A 23,621-nucleotide genomic window follows, 5' to 3' on the forward strand; every position below is an offset into this window, starting at 1 on the left:
ATTAAATTGTTAAGTTTATTTGCCACCTATCTTGTTAGGGCTACTCTAGTTGGCTTACAACTATAAAAATAGAAAAATGAAAATAAATACAACAGTAGCAAAGTCATGGAAAGATTGGAATAAACAATGAAAAAGAAAACAATGAGAATACAACTATATGAGAATAAAGATGGATGGGTAGGGAAGCTGGTAGCACAGGGAGGAGTGGGGTTTTTTAATCAGTATAATAGGCACTCCCATTGTGGTACTCCTCCATTGGGTCCCCAGGTCGACAAGTCTTCAGACTCTTACAGAAGAATAGGAGGATGGAGGCAGATTTCAACTTGGAGGGGAGGCTCATTGAAGATTAACTGCATATTCCTTCCTGAACCTATTATTAAATTGGGGGTTTTGACACCATAGAGCTTGTTATTTTTTTGTTGGGCTATACTAAATCTCAAAAAAAGCTTCTCGTGGTATTTTTGAACAACCTGTGCTATTGCTCTATTCTGCCAGCTTGCCTCAGCTGACTATGAACCTGAATATGAAAGTAGATTGTGATAAATTGCTAAGCTTGCTATGCCAAACTAACGATGCTTAGAATGAACTAAAGGAAAATATCATAGATCTTACCTGCTTGCATCCCATTGTGGTTATTTTCATAGTGTTCTCATTTGATAAAATGGGCCTGCTTCATTCCAACCTGGTGCAAGGGATTGTTGTTGTTGTTAGTGACGAAGTCGTGTCTGACCCATCGCAACCTCATGGACAATGTTCCTCCAGGCCTTCATATCCTCTACCATCCCCTGGAGTAAATTTAGACTCACACTGATTGCTTCAGTGATTCCATCCAGCCACCTCATTCTCTGCCGTCCACTTCTTCTTTTGCCCTCAATCGTTCCCAGCATTAGGCTCTTCTCCAGTGATTCCTTCCTTCTCACTAGGTGGCCAAAATATTTGAGTTTCATCTTCAGGATCTGGCCTTCTAAAGAGCAGTCAGGGTTGATCTCCTTTAGGACTGACCGGTTTGATCGCCTTGCAGTTCAAGGGACTTGCAGGAGTCTTCTCCAACATCATAGTTCAAAGGCCTCAATTCTTTGGCGCTCAGCCTTCCTTATGGTCCAACTTTCACAGCCATACGTTGTAACTGGGAAAACCATAGCCTTGACTATACATACTTTTGTTGGCAGAGTGCTGTCTCTGCCTTTTAATATGCTATCTAGATTTGCCATAACTTTCTGCCTCAGGAGTAAGCATCTTTTAATTTCTTGGTTTTAATCCCCACCTGTTATGATCTTGGAGGCCAGGAAAATGAAGTCTGTCACTACCTCCATTTCTTCCCCATCTATTTTCCAGGAATTGAGAAGGCTGGATGTCATTAGTTTTCTTAATGTGGAGTTTCAAGCCAACTTTTGTACTCTCCTTCACCCGATCAAGAGGCTCTTTAGTTCCTCTTCACTTTCTGCCATGGTATCATCTGGATATCTGAGGTTGTTGATATTTCCCCTGGCAATCTTCATTCCAACTTGTGATTCTTCTAGCCCCGCCTTTCTCATGATATGCTCATCATATGTTAAATAGGCAGGGTGACAATATACAGCCTTGCTGAACTCCTTTCCCAATTGTGAACCAACTACCACACTTTTCGGAGTATAAGATGCTCCGAAGTATAAGATGTATCTAGCTTTGGGGAGGAAAACAAGGGAAAAATATCTTCTTCCTAGCAATTTGCCTCCTTGCAACAAACAGCACAGACAATATAGACTGTTTGTAGTGTTACATTTCAGACTATACTTATACAGATGCTGTTAAAATTGATGTGCTTTCTGGAAGTATAGTTATTCTCTGCTATTTAAAAGAAGATACAATAGCACTGGGCGTCTTCAGAGCAAGCATTTATTTTAAAAAGCTTCTTCATTTTGTTAAGTTGTCTAGAACAATAATAAATCAGTTTTTTAAAAATAAGTCTAATAATTTGAACATTCTACAGGCATTTATAGTTACTGAGCAGCAAACAGCCTGATTAGCACAAGGAAAAAAAATCTGCCTCTGCCTCCCAGCAATTTGCCTCGTGGAGCAAACAGCAAATTTTACTTTCAGTTTATCCCGATCATCAGCTGTTTCAGGCTGCAGGGATTGCTATAGCCCCGGAATGGGGAATATATGGCACACATGCCACAGGTGTCACCCGGAGCCATTTGTCAGGGCACGGGAGGCATTATCCTGTCAGCTGGTCAGCGCACATGTGTGCGCTGGCGACCTAAATCCAGCCTTTTTTAAAGTCATTTTTCACCCTCCTCAGGCTCCAGAGGCTTTATAAGAGCCTGGGTAGGGCGAAAAGAGCCTTCCCCCCCCCCCCCCCAGAGGCCTTTCAGAGACTTCAGGAGCTTCCCTGAAGCTTCCGGAGCGCAAAAAACCCAGCCCTATGGGCAAACAGGACGTTTGGGAACAGACTTCCAGTTTGCTCGGAGGGTCGGTTTAAGCCCTCGGGAGGCTTCAGGGACCTTCAGGAGGCTTCCCTGAAGCCTCCAGAGGACTAAAAAAGATCCTATGAGCAAACTGGAAGTCACTTCCGGTTTGCTTGGAGGGTCAGTTTAATCCCTCCAGAGCCTTTAGGGACCTTCAGGAGGATCCCCTGAAGCCTCCAGAGGACTAAAAAGGGCACTCTGAGCAAACAGGACTTCCAGATTGCTTGTAGGGTCGTTTTTAGTCCTCTGGAGGCTTCAGGGAAGCTTCTGAGCAAACTGGAAGTGACTTCTGGTTTGCTCGGAGGGTTGTTTTTTGCCCTTCGGAGGCTTCAGGAAGGCCTCCTGAAGGTCCCTGAATCCTCCTGGGGGGGGGGAGGCTGTTTTCGCCCTCCCCAGGCTCCTATAAAGCCTCTGGAGCCTGGGGAGGGTGAAAAAAGCATGGAAAAATGGAGGGAAGCTCCTATTATGTGCACAAGTGCAACGCACATTGCATTATGGGTACAATACGCCTGCGCACGACCCCCTTCCGTTCCCCCCATGGCATGCGAGCCAAAAAAGGTTCGCCATCGCTGCTACAGCCTATTGCAACCTCTGCAAGCCTCTGTTTTCTGCAAGGAGGTAAATTGCTGGGAGGCAGAGGCCAAAGGGTTGGGGCCGGTGGGTTGGCTACATTCAGTGTATAAGATGCACCCAAGTTTTCACCCTCTTTTAGGGAGGAAAAGGTGTGTCTTATACTCCGAAAAATATGGTAGTGATTCCGTGTCCAGTTCTCACTGTTGTTTCTTGACCCTCATATAGGTTTCTCAAGAGGTTTAGGTTTAAGTTTATTAGATTTATATGCCGCCCTTCTCCCAAGGACTCAGGGCGGCGTACATCATTAAAAGAAACACATAATACAAAAGTTAAAAAACATTAAATAGAATATCCCAAACCCAGTTAAAATTGACAATGACACTTTAAAAAAAAAATTCGAATTAAAATTAACAATGATCAATAATTTATTTTGTTTTGTTCAGGCCAGGCCAACTTTTTAGGGCACGTCGGAAGGACCGGAGATCGGGGATTATATGAAGCTCCAGGGACAGCTCATTCCAGAGGGAAGGCACTCCCACAGAGAAGGCTGTCCCCCTGGGGGTCACTAGCCAACACTGGCCGATGGCACCCTGAGGAGACCAACTCTGTGGGATCGCACTGGACGATGGGAGGCTACAAGGGGGGAGCGCAGGGGGGGTCATGCAAATAAGATGGTCTGGTATTCCCATCTCTTTAAGAACTTGCCACAATTTGTTGTGATCCACACAATCAAAGACTTTAGCATAGTTAATGAAGCAGAAGTAGATGTTTTTTCTGGAACTCCCTAGCTTTCTCCATGATTCAGTGTATGTTGGCAATTTGATCTCTAGTTTCTTTTCCTCTTCCAAATCATGTCTGTACTTCTGGTAGTTCTCGGTCCACATACTGCTGGAACCTAGCTTGTAGGATTTTGAGCATAACTTTGCTAGAATGTGAAATGAGTCCAATGATGCGGTAGTTTAAACATTCTTTGGCATTGCCCTTCTTTGGAATTGGAATGTAAACTGACCTTTTCCCATCCTGTGGCCATTGTTGAGTTTTTCAAATATGCTGGCAAATTGAGTGTAGCTCTTTTACTGCATTGTCTTTTAAGATTTTGAATAGCTCATCTGGAATATTGTCACTTCCACTAGTTTTGTTGTTGCTCAGATTTCCTAAAATCCATTTGACTTCACATTCCAGGATGTCTGGCTCGAGGTCAGTGACCACTCTATCATGGTTATCAGGGACTGTAAACTCGTTCTTGTATAGTTCTTCTGTGTAATTTTGCCACCTCTTCTTAATCTCTTCTGCCTCTGTTAGGTCCTTGCCATTTTGATACTTTGTCATGCCCATCTTTGCATGAAGCACTTCCTTTATATCTCCAATTTTCTTGATGAGATCTCTGGTCCTCCCTATTCTATTGTTTTTTTCTATTTGCACTGTTCATTTAAGAAGGCATTCTTATCTCTTCTAGCTACTCTATGGAATTCTGCATTCAATTGTGTGTAACTTTCTCTTTCTCCCTTGTCGTTTGCTTCCCTTTTTTCCTCAGCTATTTGTAAAGCTTTTAGTTTTAGTAGCTACCTCTTGTACAATGTTGCGAACCTCCGTCCATAGTTCTTCAGGCACTCTGTCTATCAGATCTAATTCCTTAAATCTATTTATCACCTCTTCTGTATATTCATCAGGGATATGATTTAGTTCATACCTGAGTAACCTAGTGCTTTCCCCTATTTTCTTCAATTTAAGCCTAAATTTTGCAATGAGAACTCATGATCTAAGCCACAATCAGCTCCTGGTTTTGTTTTTACTGACTGTATAGAGCTTCTCCATTTTTGGCTGCAGAGCACATAATCAATATGATTTCTGTGTTGACTGTCTGGTGATGTTCACGTGTAGAGTCATCTCTTGGGTTGTTGGAAAAGAGTGTTTGCTATGACCATCATATTCTCTTGACAAAATTCTATCAGCCTGTGCCCTTTCATTTTGTACTCCAAGGCCAAACTGTTATTCCGGTTATCTTTTGGCTTCCTACTTTTAGCATTCCAAACCCCCATGATGATAAGGACATCATTTTTGGTGTTAATTCTAGAAGGTGTTGTAGGGCTTCAAGGGATTGGAGGTTATTAAATTTGATTCCTTCATTTTAAATGGATGAGAACAACCTTTTCCTTAACCCAGATGAAGTTTTATTACTTTGGGTAATAAATGTATTAGATGTAGAGATGTATTTCTCTAGATGTATTTATATATAGATGTATTTGGCCGAGTGTTTCAGCTACTAAATGTAGTTTCCAGCTTCTAATTCATAATATCTGGGAAGTTTTCCTTACTAAATTTCAAATAAGAATAATAAAGCCAAATATAACACTTAAGTTCTAGTTTATGAATGTATGTGAATCAGAATTGAATGAATTGAAGCATTTGGGACTACAGGGTTCATAGCACATAACCGTCTACAGAAAGTTTGTCCAATAGAGAGGTTACTTGTGATATGTGTATATCTGGATATTGCAAATTTGGAAATTGTATCAAAATGTGGGAGGATGACATTCTTTTGTATTGAACTAAATTGTTCAGTATGTGATATTCATCCTGCATACAATTATAAAAAGGAGTGGCAGTTGTATCCTTTCCTCATATTTTATTGTGCTAAATGAATAATTCTCTTTTCTTGTCCATTTATAGTGAGACCGAAGTCTCTAGATGTGGTGCTGGACAAAACAAAACTTTATTTAGGCTGGGATATAATATGTACAAATTGCTCACTCCTGTGACAATATGATTACCATATTGCAATTTATTATTGGGCTACATATTTTAAAAATTGATTGGGTAATTTCCTAATTGCAGTACTAATTCTTGCAGCTTTTAACATACAGAACTATCAATAATGCAGTTGTATGTGTCCATTTAATTTTTTCCACACACTTTTACTTTTGCTATAGGATACCAGATGGTTCTATTGATCAGGGTCCTGCTGCAGGAAGAGTACATGCTTTAGAAGAACAGCTAATAAAAGCCAAAGAACAGATGGAAAATTACAAACAACAAACAGGAGATGGTTTGTATAGGAGAGCATTTTTTTATATTTAGATGAGTACTCAATTTCACAACGTGTGTTCTGTTTAGAGAATTAATAATGTTAATTGCTGTTCACTTTCCTTTATTTTATTAGTGGGCTTTGGAAAAGACCATGAAATACTAAGAAGAAGGATTGAAAATGGAGTCAAAGAGTTTTGGTTTTTTCTCCAGAGTGAACTGAAGAAATTAAAAAACCTGGAAGGAAATGAATTGCATAAACATATTGATGAACTTCTATCTGACTTGGGTGAACATGAAAGGTACTAGTAGCTATTATTAAATATTTGTTGCAGTAACAGTTTCAAGTAACATTATAAACCAGTGTTTCTTGAAGTCCTAGCAGCCTCTGAATAGTCTACAAAATCAAAATTATTTGCCAGCCTACGTTGAAAAATAATGCAATATTAAAATCCCATCAAAGAATTGTGAGAAGTGATATAGCAGTGAAGGAATCATTTTTAATCATTTTAGTGCCCATACAAACAAAAATTCTTTTTGGAGTTACCATCTGTCTGTCTATATGCTACTAAAACTCGCATATCTGTAATCTTTAACTGGGCAAAATAGTGTCTAATAAGGCAATATTTTTCAACCACGGTATTTCCAGTAATCTAATTTTCAGAATGTATCCAAAATCCAAGACCACTGACTTCCATGGAATTGAAATTATGACATAAATTTCATAGATCAATTAATTAGAAAATATGAAATGAACTGTGAAACTATTATATTATAGCTTTTATATGAAAAAACTTGTATTTTAACAGAATGTAACATATAGAATGCAGTGGTTTTGAAAACAAATTTTATACATTAGATACTGTTTATTAGATAGTAGTAAAAGAGCTTCTTATCACAACTACAATTTGGTAAAATGTTGTTTATGAAAGAATAATTAGTATTCAGTGTAATTTGGTGTTTTTTTTTAAATGCATCATTTTATTTTACTTATTTAGCATATGGCATCAACAGAGGTCATACAGTCCCTGATACAATACAACACTAATAAAACACATATGCACAAACACAAACATGAATTTAAATAGAGCATCACCATATACATGCATGTAAAGCATATGGACAATACAATAAATGAGATTAAGTATTAAATTAGGGTAAAACCATGATGAAATTAACACAATATGGTGGCATAGAGTTGCAATAGGATAGATGTTATAGTTAGACCTATTAGATCCCACAGACTAGGCCTCCTCTGAATTCCATCTACCGGCCAATGCCGATTGGCTACCACCCGGAGGAGGGCTTTCTCTGTGGCTGCTCTGGCCCTCTGGAACGAGCTCCCCGTGGAGATTCGGACCCTCACCACCCTTCAGGCTTTCCACAAAGCCCTTAAAACCTGGCTGTTCCGACAGGCCTGGGGCTGACGAATTCCCGTCCCTGCTCAAATTGTGTGGTTGTTGATTGTTTTAAATTGTTGTAGTTGTTTGTTCTGTTGTTTTCCTCCTGTTTGTATCCCCCCCTTACTTTGGTTTGTGAGCCGCCCTGAGTCCCTCTGGGAATAGGGTGGCATAGAAATGCAATAAATCAAATCAAATCAATATCTAAGGAAGCTAACCATCTAACTGCTTCTAGTGTAGTCTCAAAGAGATTGTTAGATTGTAGAAATTTCTTAAAGATTCTCAAATTGTATGTACTATTATTTGTTCCAATGCAGCACAGTCACATTATGGGCTTTTGGCCATTTCCCATATAAAGAGTTTAGCTGTAGTTCTGGCATGTCATGTCCTGATTCCATTCTGATAGCTCCATATTTTGGGGGGCAGTTGCATTCTTAGGAGTTGTTTTGTTGGATCTATCATATTTTTCGGAGTATAAGACCCTCCAAAGTATAAGATGCACCTAGCTTTTGTGGAGAAAACAAGAAAAAAAATCTGATGAATTGCTAGACTCTCCTGTCCATCATCAACTAATACAGTAGACAACGCCGCCACCTGCCTACGAATAGTGTTGTGGGAAAAACCCCTGTCCAGGCCATCCTCGAGAAACTCCAGAATTTGTGGAATGGAGGATACCATGGGATCTATGTGAATAATCTGGCACCACCTAACAAATGTAGTCTGCGTGGTATTATAAATCCTAGTAGTGGACAGATATCTGGACGCTTCAATGGCCCCTGTCACCCTGGAGGAGGTTAGCTTTCCTCAGGAGATCCCTCTCAAGTGCCAGGTGGTCAACTGGAGCCACTGTGGCTCAGGATGGACCAGGATCCCTTGGCGCTGGGAAATCCTCCAGGAATTGGCTACAGATAGACCCACTAAGTCTGCAAACCAAGTGCGGAGCCACCATTAGAACCTCTGTCCCTCTGACACTATCTTCCTCAACATCCTGGGTATTAGAGGAAGGGGGGTGCATAAAGTAATCCCTTGGCCACTGGCTATGGAGGGCGTTGCTCCCTTCTGCACTTAGAGTTGAGAACTGAGAGAAAAATCTGGGAAGCTGCGTGTTCGTTGGAGTTGCAAATAAGTCCACTTCTGGACAACTGAATCTCCTGCAAATTTCCCTGAACAGCTCGGGATGTAACTGTTGCTCTGTGTGGTCCACCATGGCCCTGCTGAGCCAATCTGCCTGATGATTCATTTCTCCCGAGATGTGCTCTGCCTTGATGGACAGAAGATGTTTTTCTGCCGAAAGACCTAGCCTTTCCACCACTGTCCAGAGGGCTTTGAAGTATGTCCCTCCCTGTTGATTGACATGTCCCTTTGTGACTACATTGTCCTTCAGAAGGACATGCTGGTTCTCCAGTAATGGTTGAAAATGGTGGAGGGCCAGATGAGCTGCCCTAACCTCCAACCAATTGATGTTGTGTCTCAATTCTCCTAGGCGCTGCTTGGAGTGTCCAAGCTCGGGTTAACTTCAGCTTGCTGCCCAAGGAACTGAGTTTGATTTTTGTTGTAGCTCCGCCTCCTGGTTGCTCCAGAGGCTCAGTTTTAAAAAACTCAGTCGCCCTACAGGATGTCTTTCCAGGGGCTCCAGTCCTTGTGCAGCAAGCTGGACCTCACTTTCTTAATTTTGGCTAGAGATATTGTAGCTCCTTTTTGCTAGACCTGCTAGTTAAGTTATAGATAGGTTTTTTCCCTGCATTTCTACCTTCTGCAAGGATTTCTGTTTGACTTCATCGTGCAGGCAGGCTCCCTAGGGCGCTCGCAGCCCAGCCACCACCTTGGGCTGCTGCTAGGTCGGGTCTACCCCAAAATCACCGGTTCAGTGAGTATTTGGGGGGGTGGCGATCAGGCAGCTAGATCCCTTCTGAGCCCCTGACAGGAGCGCTAGGCTCCAAAGAGCCCAACGACGCTCCAGGCGCGCGGCGCGAACAGTCGTCTAGAGGCCTGAATCGTCTGGATGACTCTGTCGGAGAAGCGATGAAGCCTCAGGAGGTTCCCCTCAAGTGCCAGACGGCCAACTGTAGCCACTGGGGCTCCGGATGTTGGACGACCCCCTGGCTGAGGGAGATTTGCTCCTGAGGTATGGGCCACGGCCGGGACACCGACAGGCTGACTAGGTCGGTGAACCAAGTCCTCCTCGGCCAGTGGGGAATGACGAGAAGCACCAGAATCTTCCGGATGACATGTGGTATCAGAGGAAGTGGAGGGAAGGCTTACATCTGACCTGGGGGCCAGCGGAATCTTAAAGCGTCCGTGCCCTCCGTCCCGGGGCAATGGAACCGGGTGAAGTATCTGGGAAGTTGGGCGTTGGCCGGCGAGGTGAACAGGTCAACCACCGGGTGGCCGAATCTCTGGGACAGCTGGTAAAACAGTCTCGGGTGCAGCCGCCATTCCAAGTTCTGGATGGTGGTTCTGCTGAGCCAGTCCGCTGTTACATTGTCCACGGCGGAGATGTGGTCTGCTCAAATTGACGCCAGGTGTCTCTCCGCCCAGTGACCCAGGGCCTCCGCTTCCGACATCAGCGCCAGAGACCGCGTGCCGCCCTGGTGGTTGATGTAGGCCTTGGCGGTGATGTTGTCCGTCCGGCCTCTGACCTGGTCAAGGAAGTGGCGCAGGGCGAGTCTTGCGGCACGGAGCTCCAGCCAGTTGATGTTGTGGGCGAGCTCCGCCTGCGACCACCTGCCCTGAACCACTGCTGTCCCCAGATGAGCACCCCAGCCGAAGAGGCTGGCGTCTGTGGTGATTATCAGCCGCTTCGGCTCCCTGAAGCGACTGCCTCTGAGAAGGGCATCTGTCTGCCACCACCGGAGGGAGCGGAGGACTTTCGGGGGGACCCGTACCACCTGTCTGGAGTTGCTAACCTCCTTCCTCTGGAGAGGGAGCAGGAACCATTGCAGTTCTCGTGTGTGCAACCGCACCCACGGGACCACCGAGATGCAAGACACCAGTTTCCCCATCAGTTGTGAGAGAGAGAGGATCGAGGCCGACCCAGTCGAGCGGATGCTCCTCACCAGGGTCCAGATGCTGTCGACTCGTTCCTGAGTGAGGAAGACTTGGCAGGTCTCGGAATTGATGATCGTTCCGAGGTGCTGGATCCTGCAGGTTGGGTTCAGGTGGCTCTTAGTGAGGTTGACGGAGAACCTGTGAAGCTGCAGGGCCTTGATGGTGGTGGCCAGGTCTGTGTGGGCCTGCCCCCTGGACGACTGGATAAGGATGTTGTCCAGGTAGCATTCCAATCTTACAGGCAGAGACCCGTAAGGATATGCTTCAATTAATTCAGCTTTGATGTCTTTTCTTAAGTATACAACTATACCATTTTTCTTTTCCATAGCAGAAGCTACAAAATGTTGACCAAATTTTGGGTTAATCAATATTTTTGATCAGTTGATTTGATATGAGTTTCTTGCAAACAAATTATATCATTCTGAAAGGAATTCTTGCGGAAGGGCTGACCCCTCCATTCATGTTTCTTAGTGACCGGAGGGAGCACCTTACGCTTGTCTTTGGTCTCGGTTAGAAAGGGATCTAAGGCCTCGCCGAACAGCTTACCCCCCTTGAAGGGGGCGGAAGCCACCTTCCACTTTGCTTTAATGTTGGCCTGCCAGTGGCGGAGCCACAGCAGGCGCCTCGAGGTGACATTCGAGGCCAGCGCCCTGGATGAAAATTTAGTAGCCGCCAGGGACGCATCAGCAGAGTACTCCACGGTGGCAATGATCTTGGTGATGTCCTGCCTAGTCCTGGAGTTGCCTGCCGGGAGGCCAGCCCGCAACTTGCGAAGCCAGAAGAGATCTGCCCTGCCAAAATAAGAGGAGCTGGCGGAAGCGTGCATGGCCCAGGCGGTGGCCTGGTGCGTCTTAAGAGCTGCGGATTCCGCCCTCTTGTCCTCTGCTTTGAGCCCTTCTAGTAATTCCGCTGGAAGGGAGGTGGGGGACGTAAGGGCCATAATGGGATCGTCCACCTGGGGGAACTTGAGTAGCTCTTCCAGGGGAGCCTCCATGGTAAATAGCTTCCTATCCGTCCCACTGGGATTGGCTATAGTCCCCGGCTGAACCCATTGTCGCTGGATGATATCCAAAAATAACTGAGGGGCAGGCACAAGGTCCAAAGGCGGAGGAACCTCTTTAAAAAGGCCTGCGCCGGGGTCTTGAGGGCCTATGACTACACCCGTGACTGGGTCAGATGTAGGCTTGGCCTCAGGGGCCTGCTGCCCTGGCCTTGGTCAGGAGAGGCCTAAACATGGCCGGATTAAATAGCCCTGAGCTTGCGGCCTGTTCAGGGCAGGGTTCTCATCGTCAGACAGAACCGGAACCTCTATCTCAGCCTCCTCCTGATCTGACACCTCACTAAGCCCCGTTGGGGTAGGGGAGGGTGCCCTATCTTCAGGGGCCTTGGGGGCCTTGGCCTGGCTGGTAGCTGGCTTGGGCGCCACAGAGGGCAACTGGGCCGCTAACTGGACCATGCCATTGGAAATGCCCTTGGATATGGCGCGAGCTAACACCTCCTCCATGGCCCTAGATAGGAAGGACTCCTGACCTTGAGGGGGAGGGGGCTCCAATTCTGAGGGAGCTAAGGACTCCTCTTCAGCCCCTGAATCCAGGTCTGCCAGGGAATCCACAGCCATGGAATGGGTAGGAGATCCCAAGGATGCCCTATGAGGGTTGGGAGAGAACCCAAAGTCCTCACTGCCTGGGGCTAAGGGAGATTCCCCTCACTGGGATTCGTCTCTGGGAGATTCACCCCCTGTCCCACTTTGGAAGGATTCCCCAGGAATCTTGCGCTGTGCGGCCTGGGCCTTCCCATAAATCAGTGGACAAGTCTAGGCAGCCGCCTATGGTAGGACTGAATATTAAGTTACTTGGTTCTGTGGAAGGAACAGCCACCCAGCCAGCGAAAGGGCAGCTTACCTTGGGATTGAAATTGGGACCTATCCCAAAAGGAAACTCTATCAGATTGCCTATCCTGCCTAGATGGAAAATATCTCTGTTGCGAGTGGAAGTTGTTATATGGGACTCGAAAGGCCAGCCTACGAAAGTACGGGGAAGGACAATGCTCCTGTCGTCTGGTCATGGTTGGCAAAATCTTATGTTTGTCCTTATTTTCTACTAGAATCAGATCCAAGGATTTATCAAATAGAGAGCTACCTGCATAGGGAGAAGTGGCTAGTCTCCACTTGGACCTGTCATCCGCCTGCCAATTTTGAAGCCAAAGCATCCATCTGGCTGTAACTGATGAGGAAAGGGCCCTGGAGGTTTATTGAACCGCATTTAGTGTAGTGTCTGCTGAGAACCGCATGCCCGGATCCACTTGTTTATGTCCTGCTGCAATCTAACGTCCTGTGGTGAAACCCTCTCTTGCATTTGTTTGGGCCACAGCAGAGTTGTCCGTTTAAAGAACGAAGCCAAGGAGGCCGCTTTAATCGCCCAAGCCACAGATTGAAATGTTTTGCATAAAGTCAATTCAGATTTCTTGTCCTCAGCTTTTAAGTTATCTGCAATATCACCAGACACTACTGAAGATGAAGAAGCCAGAGCCACCCCAGAAGTGTCTACGGTAGGTATCTGAAGCACCTGGGTAAATCCAGACTCCATGTTGTAAACCTCCTGTCATTCCCTCCAGGAGTGGGGAATGATCCTGGTTGAGCCCATTGCTCTGGACCATGTCCAAGAAGAGTTTGGGAGCAGGAATTTCCTCCTTCTCAGCTGTGGGCTCAGATCCTACCAACTTTTTTTATGACTTTACTAATCAAAAAAGAAAAAGTAGAACCTAAAAGGTACACCTTCCCCAAAATAATGGAAAAAAAGGAAATACTTTATATAGAAAGAAAACCATTCAGTCCAGTAAATTATGATCACATCATGGAATAATATTGATTAATATATTGAATTGCAATTATTTGATTTACAGCCATAAGTATATCAGTATTATTTCTGTAAAATCCTTAATAAAACCATAAGAATGAATGAATGTTGATTCGACCGGAAGTTCTCCAGCTGAACAGACGGGGGGTGGGGGTTGAGTTCTGAAGAGCCTGATATGAACCCTGTCTGCTAAACCAATTCCGAGATCCTTTTTGATCGTAAACTCCCCGCCTGGAGGGGGGACGAAGAAGGGGCAACTTCTCATCAGACCCAGAGGGAGGCAACAGGTCCCTCGCAGGTTGGAGATTTGCCCTCTGAATCAGAGTAGGGGCAGCAGCATGGCAACAAAAACTGAGGTCTTTGAGATTTAATTAATCAACTGCCATAAATCAGAACTTAGAAAAGCAGGAGGCGAAGAGAAACATACCCGAGTTTGACTATATGCAAATTTGTTCCAATTAATATATTTTGAGCAATTATAATCAATGAGAGGTGGAAGGTAACAAGGGAAAAAATAAAATAAAATCAAGAATTGGGAAAATACAAAAGTTTTTTTTTCTCTACAAAAGATCAAGATGGTTCCCGCCGCTCTTCCGTTTCAGAGGTCTTTGATTCACTTTTACATATGATAATTAAATTGAGTCTCTAATTGATTGAATATGATAATGGAAGGACAACTAAATATACAAAACATGAACATATATAGAACTTCTAAGATGATGAACAAAGTGAGATGTGTACCGCTTATTATTCTATATAATAGATTAAGGAAATTGTAATGAACATTGAACAGTAAGAATTTTTATTTAAAGACAATTAAGGGTAACCTAAGCCGTGATATGGAAAAATGGAGAGGGAACATGAAATATACTTACAATGGGAAATTATTGAGATTTAAAGACAGAATCGCAAATGTGGGGCGTGTAAGGATGTATAATTATATAAATACAATGATGAGAATAGCTGGGAATTGTAACCAGGTCTACATCTCGGCCCAAAACTGCCTGGATGTGTGTGTTAAAATCACAATTACTATATATGTATACTTTTTTCCTTTTTTTAAAAAAAGGAGGAGAAAGATATATGTTAAAATTAAATATGTATATTGAAAAGGAATTATAAATACCATCAACATAAAATGGAGCTTGCTCAGAAGCTGAAATACACCAAGTAAATGAGATGAAGGGTGTGAAGTAGAGGAGAGAGATAAGGGAAGAAGAGATAGGAGAGAGGATAGGGGGGGAGAGAGGAGGAGAGAAAGGAGTGGAAAGGGGAGAGAGGAGAAGGAGAGAGGAAGGGGAAGTAGAGAAGAGAAGGATGACAGAGGGAAGAAAGGACGTAGGGAGAAGGAGGAGACAGGGAGAAGAAAGTGATGGATAAGGTACAAATATGGTGTATGGAGAGCAGAAGAGGCAATTGTTTAATTGTTTTTGGGAGTTGGTGGTAAGACGAATTGATGTAAACATTTAATAATATAATACGATGTTGGCTATGTAATAGTATACATGCACACCCACGTTTGGCATGTGAGCCACAAAAGGTTCGCCATCACTGCCTTAGGGTAACGATATTTAGTAAGCAAAAATATTTCTGTGGTAATGATTCTGAAGGTAGGTCACCTCTGAGAGATTTTCATTTTCTTTAAAACCTTTGGTACATCTGTTGCAAGTTTTTATTGTTTTTTAAACACAGTAATTCTTGTTACATGTGACTGGCTTATTCAACTGCTTTTTTAAACATTAAAATTCCCAGATTTTTGATTCAGTTTAACCACTAAAGTTTTAGAGATGTGAGGTTTTCCTTTTCTAAATGCATCTGCAGCTGTCAGTTGGCTAGGACTTTAGTAGGAAAACGTGAAGATTCCACCTTTGGGAAGGATCCAAAATTATAAATCAGAATAACAATAACACACTGGAAGCCCTCAAATCCCATTGAAGATATACTACACATCAGAGAGCACTTTTTTTCCTGGTAAAAAGTGCATATTATGGGGAAAATGCCACTGGAGTTGAAATAAATCTCCTATTACATTTTTGAGGGATCAAAACATATTTTCCAGACATTTTAATACTTCTGGTTTACCTTTTGTGTTTTATATCTATCCTTCTTTTCTTCCTCCTCCTTTTAATTTATATCTTACTTTTAAAGATTGTCATATATGTATATATTACATTTTATAAACTATCCAGAACTGTTCAAAGACATGAATTTGAGGCAAAACCATCAAAATACTGTAACCCTAACTTGATTCTGCTTGGTATAAAGGGACAGGGGGGAAATTCTGGATGGATTTTAATATTTTGTTATTATGCACCACAACAATGAAGTAGCATTCCTGTAATCCTTGCAATGTCTGTTTCCAAACCCGGCTAGTCAGGATAAATAGTCACCTATTCACAAAATAATGCCATAGTAGCTATGGCCATAAAATATTGATATCCTAGAATAGCAGTACGCAACCTTTCTGGGAACTGGTACCGGCTTCACAAGAAAAAATGTATACCATGGACTGGGGAGGGATGGTTTCATGTGAATTCTAGATCTCATGCATGCACAAATGAAGCTTCACTCTCTCGCGCACTACATTCATGGCCTAGTTCCTAGCAGGCCAGGGATCAGTACTAGTCTGTAGCTTGGGAGTTGGGAAGCCCTATCCTAGAACATGAATTAATTAAAACTAAAAATAATCTTATGTAAGAACCTGAATACATATACAATATAGAAATCATTTTACCATCTTCCTATTATTTTGCTTACTTTACATATTTCTCATTATTTTGAATATGTGAAATGTGCATATTTTGTATTGTTGCTAGTAACTCATTTCACCAAATGGCCCATCAAGAATTCATTCATTATGAATATTCTTTGGAATGATTAGGATGAAAAATTAAATAATGTGGGAATGTGATTGTATAATAGAAAAAGGAATCCCCATGGAGGCTGTCAGGGTCTGGATGGGAATTAACAAACTAGCTCTCAACCCTGACAAGACCGAGTGGCTTGTGTTTTTCCCTCCCAAAAATTGGCTATGTTCTCCAACTCTCAGGCTGGGGGGTGAAATTATACGCCCCTCAGATAGGCTTCACAATTTGGGAGTCCTCCTGGACCCACAGCTGACTTTAGATCATCATTTGTCGGCTGTGACCAGGGGAGCATTTGCCCAGGTTCGCCTGGTACACCAATTGCGTCCCTACCTGAACCGGGAGGCTCTCACAACAGTCCCTCACGCCCTTGTGACCTCAAGACTGGACTACTGCAATGCGCTCCACATGGGGCAGCCCTTGAAGAGTGTTCGGAGACTTCAGCTGGTCCAGAACGCAGCCGCGAGAGCGATTGTGGGTGTGCCTCGGTACACCCACGTTACACCTATCCTCCACGAGCTGCACTGGTTACCTATTGGTCTCCGGATACGCTTCAAGGTGCTAGTCGTCACTTATAAAGCCCTACATGGTATTGGACCTGGGTACTTGAGAGACCGCCTCCTGCCGATTACCTCCCAAAGACCCATTAGATCCCACAGATTAGGCCTCCTCCGAATTCCATCGGCCGGCCAATGTCGGCTGGCAACCACCCGGAGGAGGGCCTTCTCTGTGGCTGCTCCGGCCCTTTGGAACGATCTCTCCGTGGAGATTCGGACCCTCACCACCCTTCAGGCTTTCCGCAAAGCCGTCAAGACCTGGCTGTTCCAGCAGGCCTGGGGTTGCTGAGTCCCATCCCCTACTCGAATGGGTATGCGTGTTGAGACCTTTTAGACTGTTTTGTACTGTTGTTTGTTTTTGTTGTGGTTTTCCTTTTTGTATTGTCCACCCCCCTTCCCTTGGTTTTGTTAGCTGCCCTGAGTCCCTCGGGAATAGGGCGGCATACAAGTCGAATAAAACCTTCAAACCTTCAAACCATCCATTGTAATATTGCCTCTTAAATGTAACTGTGATATTATAGCAATAAAGTTGTAAATATTTTTATTCTTGTGTTAAGATACAGCTTTTGAATAGTTTGGCAAGAAATACTTTCTTACCATTTTTTTTTGATGATCTGAAAGGTTGATTTTGAGTCTCTTTTTTAACAGGTCAATAATGACAGATCTGTTTTACCTCAGTCAAACTGATGGAGCAGGTGCTTGGCGAGAAAAAGAAGCCAAAGATTTGACAGAGCTAGTGCAGAGGAGAATAACTTATCTGCAGGTAACAATTCTGGGGAAAGACTATACAGGTAGTCCTCAACTTACGACCACAATTGAGCCCACCATTTATGTTGCTAAATGAGAAATTTGTTAAGTGAGTTTTATCTCATTTTATGACTTTTCTTGTCACAGTTGTTCAATGAATCACTGCAGTTGTTAAATTAGTAACAAGATTGTTAAGTGACCTGGATTCCCCATTGAGATGTGATCACATGACCCTGGGCCATTGCAATGGTCATAAGTATGAAACAATTGCCAAGCATCTGAATTTTGATCAGATGATCATGGGGATGCTGCAAAGGTCATAACTGAAAAGCAGTCACTTTTTTCAATGCTGTTGTAACTTCGAATGGTCACTAAATGAACTGTTATAAGTCAAGGACTACCTGTATAGGACAATATAATAATACACTGCAAGTATTCAAAACTTAAGTATTTAGAAAGAAGAATCCCGTTCAGTAAATAAAATAATATACTTTGTTGTGGAATGAATTTCCCTGTTCCTACCTCCTCCTGCTCAAAAGTTTCAGGGGACTCTTCAGAGAGGTGTCAGGGTATAAATGAAGCTAGGGAAGAGAAAGGAGATGTCTCATTATGTGACCAGAAGCCCAATTTCTGTATTGGATAGAATCTGATATTTGGTTAAAGGATACTAATTTTTTGCATTTCCAGTCCTTTAGGTAATAAAAATCAGTATATTAATCTAATTCCTTAAGCCTTTATTCTATTATTACTTAAACTAAAAATATGTCATTTTACAAGGTTCTGAAGCAACTCTAGAAATTTGTGTATACAAAGTTGTTTATGAATGAATGGAAACATCTGGAAACCAAAAAATGAGTATACTTTAATCAAATATCAGATTCTATAGAAGACAACAAGATCGTACTTATTCTTCTTTGGCAAAGAGTATATTATTTCATCAAGTAGGGTTGTAAAGTGCTTTGGATTCAGTTTCAGGAAGATGTTTTTTGGAAGTAGCATCTACCAGTGCTACCCTAAAGCAGCCAATTGCAGAACACTTTGTTTCTAGGAAAAAATGAATTTGCTTTAAAGGTTTGCAAAGAGAGATTTGTTTCATGTTTCTAAATGCTCAGAAATACTTTTTTAATTGTATTCAAAGCACTATAGAGCACTATTATCAGATGTTTGATTACATCATGAAAATTATTCATTTCTTGGGAAGGTTCTGGAATTCCTAGTACCAAGGAAAACTTCGTTTAATTATTTCTGAGTATTTAGCATTCATCTGAATGTTTATGAAATATTTGTCTTAGATTTTCACAGTGACTTTCCCAGGTGAAATAATCTTTTTCACATTTTTCTATAAATCTCAAAACAATTCAGGAAGCACTTAGGTTTTAGATGAATTCAGATAATTTAATTGGTAATTAAGCATTTTACTCCAACCATCTTCATATCTCCAGTTTTTGTTTTGTAATAATTCATAAATACATCATAAGAATTGGAGGTGAACACAGATAAAGATTATCCTAAATACTTTCATATTTAAGGAAAATATAAATAATAATAAATGAATAAAATATCCTAAAGCAAATACATAACAGATGTCAAGGCTTCCTGTGAAATTATATTTTAAAAATAGTTTGTAATAAATAAGAGGTTTTAAAGATAACATTATTAATATCTGTATTTATTCAAAGGGCAAAATGGCACTGCTATCTGTGTCTTGTATAAATTAAACATAACTGAGTCTTTTAGACAACTTCAGTGCAGGGAAAAATCAGTTCTAAATCCTTTTTTTTTCTTTGTTATCTTATCATGTAACCTAGCACTAAATACAGAGGGAAAATAAATAGCATTTAAAGCAATCTAACAGATTAGAGTGGCATTTTTCAGGCAAATATATGGTATCTGTTAATTTTTGCTCATATTTATTTTGAAAAACTCCTTGTACATATATTTTTTTCACTTTCCCTTTATTGTTCATAGAATCCCAAGGATTGTAGCAAAGCCAAGAAACTAATATGCAATATCAACAAAGGATGTGGTTATGGTTGTCAACTTCATCATGTGGTCTATTGCTTCATGATAGCATATGGCACTGAAAGGACACTGATTTTGGAATCTCAAAATTGGCGCTATGCAACTGGAGGCTGGGAGACTGTTTTTCGGCCAGTGAGTGAAACATGTACTGATAGATCAGGAAGTACTACAGGGCATTGGTCAGGTACGTATTATAGTTTTCTCTTTGTATAATAGGCTAAAAGATTTTTTTGTCAACCATGTCAGTAATAAAGAACATTGAGAAAAAATATTATACCTCTTTATTGTAGTTGTAAAGTATCAGATATTTTTTATTTTGAAATAAAGAATTAGAAATGGAGAAAATAATTATTGTTATGTGTAGGCATTTGTCTATTTTTTCATGCTTTTATTGGTTGAGTAGATAAATCTACCAGATGTTCAGATGAGTAATAGAGAGCATTTTGTTATTTTTCTATTGTATTCAATTTTCCCAGTTTACTAGGAAGACTCCATTTAAGCTATGATTTGTATGTACTCCCTAAAATTTACATATTTGTATTTTGGGAGATGGGGAAATACCTTTTCAAAATTAAAAGTAATCCCCCAAGCAAGACTTAATGAAGACATTTATCAAAGGCTGTTTGGAGTACTTAAATTTGAGACCCTGGTCTAAGAAGTTGAATTTTCCAAAGGACTGAAATTGTTTGTCATGATTGGCTAAGCATAATGAATTATTTTTTTAATCTTGTCACTTATGCAATAAAATTGTTATTGACTGGAAACTCATCACATGTACAATACATGTCATTGTAAAAGAACACAATACTCTTTTTTCATTTTTGGCCCAAGTTAAAGAGGTATACCTCCTTGAATTCTTTATCTGATAAGCCTTTTTCATACCGTATATACTCGAGTATAGGCCGACCCGAATATAAGCCGAGGCACCTAATTTTACCACAAAAAACTGGAAAAGTTATTGACTCGAGTATAAGCCTAGGGTGGGAAATGCAGCAGCTACCGGTAAATTTCAAAAATAAAAATAGATACCAATAATGTTTTTGAATATTTATTTCAAAGAAAAACAGTAAACTAGCTCTGTAAGTGGAAAAGAGGGTCAATAAAAACAATATGGTAACAACAATAACTTTAAAAGTACAAAAACCTTAGCTCATTCAGCAACCAAGCTAAAACGCAAGAGTTAAAATCCTTCAAAACTCATACAAAGCGCTGTCTTCATAGTATCCTACCCCTGAAGTGGGGAGGGAATGGGGATTTTGCAGTATCCTACCCCTGGAGTGGGGAGGGAATGGGGATTTCATAGTATCCTACCCCTGGAGTGGGGAGGGAATGGGGATTTTGCAGTATCCTACCCCTGGAGTGGGGAGGAAATGTGGATTTCATAGTATCCTACCCCTGGAGTGGGGAGGATTTGGGGATTTCATAGTATCCTTCCCCTGGAGTGGGGAGGAAATGTGGATTTCATAGTATCCTTCCCCTGGAGTGGGGAGGGAATGGGGATTTTGCAGTATCCTACCCCTGGAGTGGGGAGGAAATGTGGATTTCATAGTATCCTACCCCTGGAGTGGGGAGGATTTGGGGATTTCATAGTATCCTTCCCCTGGAGTGGGGAGGGAATGGGGATTTTGCAGTATCCTACCCCTGGAGTGGGGAGGATTTGGGGATTTCATAGTATCCTTCCCCTGGAGTGGGGAGGATTTGGGGATTTCATAGTATCCTTCCCCTGGAGTGGGGAGGATTTGGGGATTTCATAGTATCCTTCCCCTGGAGTGGGGAGGGAATGGGGATTTCAAAGCATTTTAAACTATACCTTATAACCTTCCAAATGGAATGAACGAGCAGGCAGGCAGGCTAGGAAACGGAATGAACGAGCGGGCAGGCAGGCTAGGAAACGGAATGAACCAGTGGCCAGGCAGGCTAGGAAACGGAATGAACGAGTGTGCAGGCAGGGGGGGAACGGAATGAACGAGTGGCCAGGCAGGCTAGGAAACGGAATGAACGAGTGTGCAGGCAGGGGGGGGGAAACGGAATGAACGAGCGGGCAGGCAGGCTAGGAAACGGAATGAACGAGTGTGCAGGCAGGGGGGGGACGGAATGAACGAGTGGCCAGGCAGGCTAGGAAACGGAATGAACGAGTGTGCAGGCAGGGGGGGAAACGGAATGAACGAGTGGCCAGGCAGGCTAGGAAACGGAATGAACGAGTGTGCAGGCAGGGGGGGGGAAACGGAATGAACGAGCAGGCAGGCAGGCTAGGAAACGGAATGAACGAGTGGCCAGGCAGGCTAGGAAATGGAATGAACGAGTGTGCAGGCAGGGGGGGAAAACGGAATGAACGAGTGGCCAGGCAGGCTAGGAAACGGAATGAACGAGTGTGCAGGCAGGGGGGGAAACGGAATGAATGAGCGGGCAGGCAGGCTAGGAAACGGAATGAACGAGTGTGCAGGCAGGGGGGGAAACGGAATGAACGAGCGGGCAGGCAGGGGAGGAAATGGAAAGAATGAGCGGGCAGGCTGGCAAGGAAACCGAATGAGTGAGCGGGCGGGCGGGCAGGCGAGGAAACGGGGACGGGCACTGACTCGAGTATAAGCCGAGGCGGCTTTTTTCAGCCCAAAAAGTGGGCTGAAAAACTCGGCTTATACTCGAGTATATACGGTATGTTTGTACATGTGAATCTGTTATATTTTTTTTCATCTTCCTCCAGTGTTCAATATGTAATATACAAGTATTCTTCCATTGGCTTACAGGAGCCATTGTAAGATAATGATAATGATTTCATAACATTATAAATGTCCTGTCTAACTGACAAAGTTTAAATGTACTGCAAAATTTATAGATTATATCTCAGTAGTCTATATCAGTGATGGGATATGACCAGTACGCCCTGGTACAGGCTTACCGGTGCCTGCTGGGAGCACCAGGTACCATTTCGGTAAAGTGCTCTGGAGGGCCCACCCCCTTGCCCGCTCTTCTTACCTCTATTTGAGCCGATCAGGGCTTTCACGCACGGAGCATAAGGTGCCTGCGCAATGCTCCGCCAAGCAATTGGAGCGTTGTGGGCGGTAAGTACGCATGTGCATGCTGTGCACGTACTGCGCACATTCACGTGGTAGACACCGGGTCCTATTGCAATGTACCGGTTGCAACGGGATCCGGAACATACCACTGGTCTATATATGACTTTTGGTTAGGAGTGATTAAATATAATTGAATGTCTAATGGAGATATGTCATAAAAGTAAAAGTGTGTGCAGTCTGCTGTTCTAATTTTGGTAGTTTGGATAAACTTAGGAAGCTTTCATTATTTGTTCATGCCATCTGAGGATAAGATGTATTATGCCTCTGAATATTTTGACATAACTATTTGTATTATCAATAGCATTTAGGATAATCTTCAATATTCTTTTTAGTACTATTGAACAGAAGCATTTGGTATGTTTGCTAGAGTTCAAAATGCATACAAATGAAGATTCTTTCTAATACATCTTAATTGAAAACAAAATTTAGTTGTTTAAATAATAAGTTGACCCTCTCTTCTTTGTGGCAGCCTCTCAAATATTGGAATATTGCTATCAAGTAACCCCTAGTGCTTCTTTTCTGTAGACTGGCCATATCATTCTTCATATGTTTTTATTTCTAGGCCTTTAATCTTCTTAGTTGCTCTTCTTTTGCACGCAAAAAACTCAGCATCTTTTTTGCAATGTGACCAAAACTAGATGCAGTATTTCAGACCTGGTCTTACTAAGAATTTATATAGCGATATTAATACATCACATGATTTTGATTCTATGCCTCCGTTTATGCAACCAACGATTGTATTAGCTTTTTTGGCTGCTGCCACACACTGCTGGCTGATGTTTAAGTGATCATCAACTAGGATTCCAAAGTCCTAGTTCTTTTATTTATTTCAAAATAAAGAATACAAAAAAACCTTACAAAATTCGTATAAAACAAAAGAACAACAATGACAAAGGAAATAAATTTTGTTCAGGAGGAGAATGAAAAGCAAGAAAGGAGCTTCTATTACTTTTGTCAAAGGTTTGGTGGAAGAGCCAGGTCTTCAGTGCCCTTTGCAGTACCAGTAGCAG

At 42.5% G+C, this 23,621-nt stretch overlaps 1 protein-coding gene across 1 annotated transcript in view; it reads left to right on the plus strand.

Moving 5' to 3' along the window:
* Positions 1-23,621, plus strand: part of FUT8 (fucosyltransferase 8) — an 85,668-nt gene that overhangs the window by 40,648 nt on the left and 21,399 nt on the right. The window contains exons 3-6 of the mRNA XM_014069133.2: positions 5,951-6,066; positions 6,181-6,346; positions 17,417-17,531; positions 19,484-19,721. Of these exons, the coding sequence (XP_013924608.1) occupies positions 5,951-6,066; positions 6,181-6,346; positions 17,417-17,531; positions 19,484-19,721 (635 nt within the window). The remainder of the gene's footprint in view (positions 1-5,950; positions 6,067-6,180; positions 6,347-17,416; positions 17,532-19,483; positions 19,722-23,621) is intronic.

This window comes from Thamnophis sirtalis, unplaced genomic scaffold, assembly GCF_051295495.1.
Source record: "Thamnophis sirtalis isolate CommonGarterSnake01/CBP01778 unplaced genomic scaffold, rThaSir2_p1.2 scaffold_1, whole genome shotgun sequence".
NCBI classification, from domain to species: Eukaryota; Metazoa; Chordata; class Lepidosauria; order Squamata; family Natricidae; genus Thamnophis; species Thamnophis sirtalis.